This window comes from Propithecus coquereli, unplaced genomic scaffold (assembly GCF_000956105.1).
Source record: "Propithecus coquereli isolate 6110/MARCELLA unplaced genomic scaffold, Pcoq_1.0 Scaffold99, whole genome shotgun sequence".
In the NCBI taxonomy this organism is placed as follows: Eukaryota; Metazoa; Chordata; class Mammalia; order Primates; family Indriidae; genus Propithecus; species Propithecus coquereli.
The window spans coordinates 8,689,896-8,697,270 of record NW_012156284.1 but is presented as its reverse complement, the minus strand read 5'-3'; the positions used below and the strand labels follow the sequence as shown (position 1 = coordinate 8,697,270).

Genomic DNA, 7,375 nt, shown 5'->3' with positions numbered 1-7,375 from the left:
GCATCCAGAATATCTTAGTCTATTCAGGTGGCTATAGCAAAATACCATAAACTGGGTGGCTTATAAACAACAGAAACTTCTTGCTGGCCGGGTGTGGTGGCTCACGCCTATAATCCTAGCACTCTGGGAGGCTGAGGTGGGAGGATTGCTTGAGCTCAGGAGTTCGAGACCAGCCTGAGCAAGAGCGAGACCCTGTCTCTACTATAAATAGAAAGAAATTAGCCAAACAACTAAAAATAGAAAAAATTAGCCGGGCATGGTGGCGCATGCCTGTAGTCCCAGCTACTTGGGAGGCTGAGGCAGAAGGATTGCTTAAGCCCAGGAGTTTGAGGTTGCTGTGAGCTAGGCTGATGCCACGGCACTCTAGCCTGGGCAACAGAGTGAGACTCTGTATCAAAAAAAAAAAAAAAAAAGAAACTTCTTGCTCACAATTCTGGAGGCTGTGAAGTCCAAGATCAAGATACCACCAGATTCAGTGTCTGGCAAGGGTCAGCTATATAGTTCATAGACAGAGTTTTTTGGCTGGGTCCTCACATGGTGGAAGGGGTGAACTCCAGTCTCTTTAGCCCTTTATAAGGGCACTAATTTCATTCATGAGGGCTCCACCCTCATGACCTAATTACCTCCCAAAGGCCCCACCTCCTGATACTATCACATAGGGGATTAGGTTTCAAAACATGAATTTATGGGGAACATAAACATTCAGTTCATAGCACAGAGTTATTTCCAAGAAGCACTGGGCACTACAGAAAAAGAGACAGTCTTAAACTGTGAGGACTGCACATAAACATTAAAAACTAAACTTAATTGGATTGGGACTTCAGTTTAGAGCTTATCCAAGGAAAGCAGGAGTCCAGGGTACCCATCCCGCAATTTTTTTCTAGGTTTATGTGTGTGTGTGTATGTTTGTGGTTCCCATACAAGTGACCAGATCTAAGTAAGACACATCAAAAGAGCATTTTGCGCTAAAATACAATGACACTTACAACAATAATTTGTTATGGCATGCATTTAATTTCTGTTTTTTTAAATAAATTGCTTCCAAGATGGATAGGACTAATCTCAGTAGTGATCACAAGTGGATTTTCCCTCTATTAGTGTCTTAAAAGATGATGAGCATAAAATAGTTGGTATAAGTTTGCTCCTTCACAGTTGGATTTTATTTTTATTGAGCCCTTAATTATTTGGAGTCTCTTTAAAGATGACTTCATTTTGTCTCACATTGCAAATAATGGTTATCTCTCTGTCACTGTCATCAGCACTGTTATATGTCATCATATCACTGTCGCTCATATTATTATCATGGTATGTATTGTCCCTGGAATCTACCTTATCAAAGGACCCAGGAAAAGACTTCACGTTACTTGAAACAGGTAGGTTTTGTGCTTGTTTCTTCTTTGCCTCAGAAATATCGTTGACCAATGGCTCAGAAAAAGTTTTGCAAACAAGGCATCTTTCCTCGTAGCATTGACAGGTATTGGCTAATTGAGGCCTGGATAACAAAGCTGCCTTGCCTATATTCACTGACCTTTTAAGACGTCTAGGTGGCTTGGCCAATTTCTGTAGCCTGGATGACTTGGATGGCAAGATTTCATTTTGTGGAAAAGGAGGACATGGTGTCTTGGATAGTGGCTTGGCTGGATATTGTAGCCCAGCTGACTTATCTGGACTGAATGGACTAACTAGCTTAGGGGCATGGGATAGCTTACATGGTTTTTTTAGAGAGCGTTTTCTGTATGACTTTTCCAAGTGAGATGACCTGAATAGTTTTTTTGAGCTTGATGGTTTGGATAACTTTTTTGGACTTGATGACTTGATTAAGTTTTCTGTACTGGATGGTATGGATGAGTTATCTGAACTCAAGGGCCTAGATAACCTGTCTACAGTGGATAGCATGGGTTGTTTTTCCTGATTGCACAGACTGGCTGTCTTAGATTCACTGAATGACATTTTGGATGACCTGGATTTCTTGGCTGCTGCACCTTCTTTCTTGATCCTGAAAGTATAGAAAATTTAGAGTATAACATCAGAAAACATAGAATACTGTGTCAGCTTAGACCTTCGGTCTTTTTTGGGCTCTAGTAAGAAAACTGAACACAGTAAGAATTGGAGTATGGTGATAGCCATGACTCATGTTACAGATATGAACTCATGTTGAATGCTTTTTCTTAAGAATATTTTACTAATTCAACCACATTAGATGACCATATAGCCTATATACGGAATGACACAAAGTTGTTTCAAATCTACTGTCAAGAAAGAGAAAGAGAGGGAGGGAGAGAGAGAGAGAGAGAGAGAGAGAGAGAGAGAGAGAGAGAGAGAGAGAGATCTCACTTATTCCAGAAATTAAACTTTTTATAAAAAAATCACAAACTGATAACATGTCACAAGAAAATAAAAACCTCTTTACAACAAAGTCATTGTTTTCCTATCGTATTTACATCAGGTTATCTATTCATGCATATTTAAATTCATAATATTCCTCTAAAACTAAAGGAATAGAGCACCGGTACCACATTTTTGTCACAAGTCCTTGGATTGGGAAATTTTTAGGGAACTAGTATATTAGGGTCAATCTGATTCTCCAGTATGAAAGGCAGGTACTGAGATCATGAGAATAACAACAGTGAATAATTTTTCAGAATATTAAATCTTAAAATGGCAGATTATCCAAAACATTTTATTGTCTTTGGAAAATAGTGACCCAACGCCCTCTCTCTCTCTTCATTCTCCTATTCTTATTCAGATACTCATGCCCTTTTTTCCTACTCTGAATTTATAATTAAATTAATAGCCTGGGGTTCAGCTGAACCCTGAATAGGAGACAGCCTTGGATAAAGTTGATAATATATTTGAGAATATTTAAGAGCCGATATAATTTAAGTGAAAGTATCCACCCAAAAGAGGTTGGAAGCTTTTTAGAAATCTAAAGTTAACATTAAGTAACCTGAACAACAATGAAACTTCCACTATATGTATACACACACATGCCTTGTATTCTTAATTCAAAGATGTAAAACTTACATTCCGGCTTTGGGGGCTTCATCACTCATACAATTAAAATGGAGGAAACAAAAACAGGTAGAGATGAAGGCTATGATCATAATACCAATTACGATAATGAGTAGACGTCTCCTAAAACTGTCCATTTTTGTCTCCATTGATTCAAAGGGCTTAGCTCCTGCAAAGAGATTGTATCATCAGAGAAGGTGTTAGGTAACCAAGTTTTCTTCCACTTTGATAGTGGTTTGTCACTATAGATCAAAATCAAATCAATGATTTTTAAAACCTGATAAGAGTTCCACTGTTTTGTTTTGTTTTTTTTCCCTCTATCAAGTCCCCAGCTACGGTCTAGAAGTCAAATCTGGGAGGCATCTCTGTCTAATCCAAACCATGACCTGGGTTACCCCTGAATCATGGCTTGTTCACTACATTATCCAGGTTTTCGTGTATGCGTATCTTTATGTCATTCTTGTGTGAGTGCACTTGAGTGATAATGTGTGTGATGGGAAGGGGATGGGACAAGAACAAACTCTTGTTGAAAACCTACTATATTTTAAGTCCCATGCCAGATCCATTCATATAGTATTATCTAGTTTGGTTGGGGGTGGGGGTTAGTGGATTGGGTGGGGAAGGAGGGTGAAAGGGAACCATAGTCTATACTCTTTATGCTTGTATTGTATTTTGCTTGGGTTTTTCACACAAAAGTCAAAATATCAGCTACTGTTCCAGAAACTCCTGAAGACCTACTAATGATAACACCAAAGTAGTATCAGACTTCTTAAACACAGCAAGCTTTTCTAGTTAAGTGCTTGAATCCATAAATAGATCATAATTTATAAGTTTTAAGGTTAGGCACATACCTGTAGTAGAAGATACATCACTTTGGTTTGTTTTTAAACAATTATATGTCCAAATGGACAAAAGTAGGATATAAATAAAAAGATTCATGTCCAGGGCTTCATTAAAATGTTTCTTCTCCTAAGGTAACTACTGGCTTTTATATGGTTCAGTATGTTCCAGGGGTTTATGACATCATTATCAGTTTGCATCATATTCTGACAACATAATTTGACTATGGGGAAGGATAGCTTCTGGGGACAAATTTTATCAAATGATTTTTAATCATTTATTTCTCCTTCCTATCAAATTAAAAACAAGAAAATTGAGGCATTATTAATCAGAGAAGGAAGTATTTAGAGAAGGTAAGGGAAAACGGGATAGCTCCAGAAACAGAAGAACTATTTCTTATTAAATGAAAAGGAAACACTTTGTAGCCTATTATGGACTCAGTATTTGTGTTCTTCCAAAATTCGTATGTTGAAATTTAATCCTAAATGTAATGGTATGTGGAGGTGGAGCCTTTGAGAGGTAATTAGGTCCTGAGAATGGAACCCTCATGAATGGGATTAGTGCCCTTTTAGGAAGAGGCTTGAGAGCTAGCTCGTTCTTTATACCATGTGAGGATACAGGGAGAAGTCAGAAGTTTGCAGTCAGAAGAGAAATATGACCAGAACCCAACAGTGCTGGCACCCTGATATCAGACTTCTAGCTTCCAGAACTGTGAGAAATAAATTTCTGTTGTTTATAAGCCACCCAGTTTATGGTAATTTGTTATATCAGCCTGAAGAGACTAAGACAGAAATTGGTACCAAGAAGTGGAGTGCTGCTGTAACAAATACCTAAAAATGTGAAAGCAGCTTTAGAACAGGGTAGTGGGTGGAGGCTGGAAGAGTTTTGCAGTGCATGCTAGAAGCTGAGATTGTTGTGAATGGACTTTTAAAAATTGATACAGGCTGGGCGCAGTGGCGCACGCCTGTAAGCCTAGCACTCTGGAAGGCCGAGGCAGGAGGATCGTTTGAGCTCAGGAGTTCAAGACGAGCCTGAGCAAGAGCGAGACCCCGTCTCTACTAAAAATAGAAAGACATTAGCTAGACAACTAAAAATATATAGAAAAAGTTAGCTGGGCATGGGGGCGTATGCCTGTAGTCCCAGCTACTCTGGAGGCTGAGGCAGAAGGCTTGCTTAAGGCCAGGAGGTTAAGGTTCCTATGAGCTAGGCTGACGCCACGGCACTCTAGCCCAGGCAACAGAGCAAGACTCTGTCTAAAAAAAAAAAGATGCAAAGCCAGCATGGTGGTTCATGCCTGTAATCTCAGCATTTCGAGACGCCACAGCAGGAGGATCGTTTCAGGCCAGGAGTTCAAGTCCAGCTTAGGCAACATAGTGAGACCTGTCTCTACCCAAAATTAAAAAATTAGCCAGGCATGGTGGTGCATGACTGTAGTCCTAGCTACTTAGGAGGCTGAACAAGCAAATCACTTGAGCTCAGGAGTTTGAGGCTGCAATGAGCTGTAATTGTTCCACTGCACACCAGCCTGGGTGACGGAGTGAGACCCTGTATCTAAAAAATTCTTTTTTGTTCAAAAATTGATACATAATAATAGTACATATTTATGGGGTACATGTGATATTTTGATACATGTATATAATGTATAATGATCAAATCAAAGTAATTCATCACCTCAAACATTTATTGTTTTTTTTATTTAGAACATTCTAAATCTCTGTTTCTCTATTTTGAAATATACAATAAATTGCTCTATTTTGAAATATACAATATATTATTAATAACTATAGTCACCCTACTGTGCTATCAAACACTAGAACTTATTCATCTATCTAACCATATGTTTGTACCCATTAACTAACCTCTCTTCACCACTTGGCACCATTCCCAGCCTATCATAACTACCATTCTTTGCTCTACCTCCATGAGATCAACTCTCTTAGCTCTCGCATTTTAGTGTGAACATGCAATATTTGTCTTTCTGTGTTTGGCTTATTTTACTTAACATAATGTCCTCCAAGCTCACCCATGTTGCTGCGAATGACAAGATTCCATTTTTTATGGCTCAATAATATTCTATTATGTAAATATATACCCCATTTTCCTTATTCAGTCACCCACTGATGGACACTTAGGTTGATTCCGTATCTTGGCTATTGGTAATGGTGCTATGATAAACATGGAAGTGCAGATCCCTCTTTCATACACTGATTTCCTTTCTTTTGTTTTTGTTTTTTTTGTTTTTTTTTTTTTTGGTTTTTTTGGTTGGTACAAGAAACATATTTTAATCCAGCCCTGGTGAGGAGAGGATGCTGGAGTACAAGTTTAAGGAAATATAACAGCATCGCTGCAGTGGTCATTTAATGCTTGTTTTGGCTAGAACAGAGTGAATGACAGATTGGTGATAGGGCAAGTATAAGAAGTTTATCTTTTTTGTCATTTTGTTTTGTTTTAATTTAAAACATAAAGGGGTACAAATGTTTTTCTTACATGGATACCTTGTATAATGCTTAAGTCAGGGCTTTGGGTGTGCCCATCACCAGAATAAGGTTCATTGTAGCCAATAAGTTAAGTTTTTCTTTTGGTTGCTTTTTTTTTTTTTTTGAGACAGAGTCTCACTCTGTTGCCCAGGCTAAAGTGCTGTGGCATCAGCCTAGCTCACAGCAACCTCAAACTCCTGGGCTCAAGCAATCCTCCTGCCTCAGCCTCCCGAGTAGCTGGGACTACAGGCATGCGCCACCATGCCCGGCTAATTTTTTCTATATATTTCTAGTTGTCCGATTAATTTCTTTCTATTTTTGGTAGAGACGGGGTCTCACTCTTGCTCAGGCTGGTCTCGAACTCCTGAGCTCAAACAATCCTCCCGCCTCGGCCTCCCAGAGTGCTAGGATTACAGGCGTGAGCCCCCGCGCCTGGCCCCAATAGGAAAGATTTTATCTCTCACCCCCTTCCCACCTTCCCCCTTGTTGGTTTCCAATGTGTTTTACATCTTTGTGCCCGTGTGTACTGATCATTTAGCTCCCACTTGTTAGTGAGAACATGTGGTGTTTGGTTTTCCATTCCTGAGATACTTCACTGAGGATAATGGTCTCCAGTTCCATCCAAGTTCCTGAAAATGACATTATTTCATTCCTTTTTATGGCTGAGTAATACTTCACGGTACCCATATATATCACATTTTCTTTATCCATTTGTGAATTGATGGGCACTTAGGTGGATTCCACATCTTTGCAATTGTGAATTGTGCTGTGATAAACATTTGAGTGCAAGGGTCTTTTTGATAAAACGATTTCTGTTCCTTTAGGTAGATACCCAGCAGTAGGATTGCTGGATCAAATGGTAGGTCTACATTTATTTGTTCGAGGAATCTCCATACCGTTTTCCATAGACATTGTACTAATTTGCAGTCCCACCAACAGTGTGTAAGTGTTCCTTTTTCTCTGTGTCCATGTTTTTTGACTTTTTAATAATGTCCATTCTGATAGGGGTAAAGTGGTATCTCATTGTAGTTTTTTTTTTTTTTTTT

The 7,375-nt window shown here is 39.0% G+C and overlaps 1 protein-coding gene across 1 annotated transcript; it reads right to left on the bottom strand.

Moving 5' to 3' along the window:
- Nucleotides 1–1,176: 1,176 nt before the first annotated feature.
- Nucleotides 1,177–3,951, bottom strand: LOC105827224 (chromosome unknown open reading frame, human CXorf66). Its single transcript, XM_012665255.1, has 3 exons — nt 3,864–3,951; nt 3,025–3,181; nt 1,177–1,996 (listed from the first exon to the last, which is right to left on the bottom strand). Exons 1-3 carry the CDS (start codon nt 3,949–3,951, stop codon nt 1,177–1,179), a joined length of 1,065 nt encoding a protein of 354 aa, XP_012520709.1.
- Between the last annotated feature and the right edge of the window lie 3,424 nt (nt 3,952–7,375).

Bases quoted from the DNA above. Each gene is read 5' to 3' on its own strand.
- LOC105827224 (XM_012665255.1), bottom strand. From the start codon at position 3,951: ATGAATCTTTTTATTTATATCCTACTTTTGTCCATTTGGACATATAAT. The intron at 3,182-3,863 runs GTATGTGCCTAA...ATCTCTTTGCAG, and splicing joins TGATGTATCTTCTACTACAG to GAGCTAAGCCCTTTGAATCA. The intron at 1,997-3,024 runs GTAAGTTTTACA...CTATACTTTCAG, and splicing joins GAAGCCCCCAAAGCCGGAAT to GATCAAGAAAGAAGGTGCAG.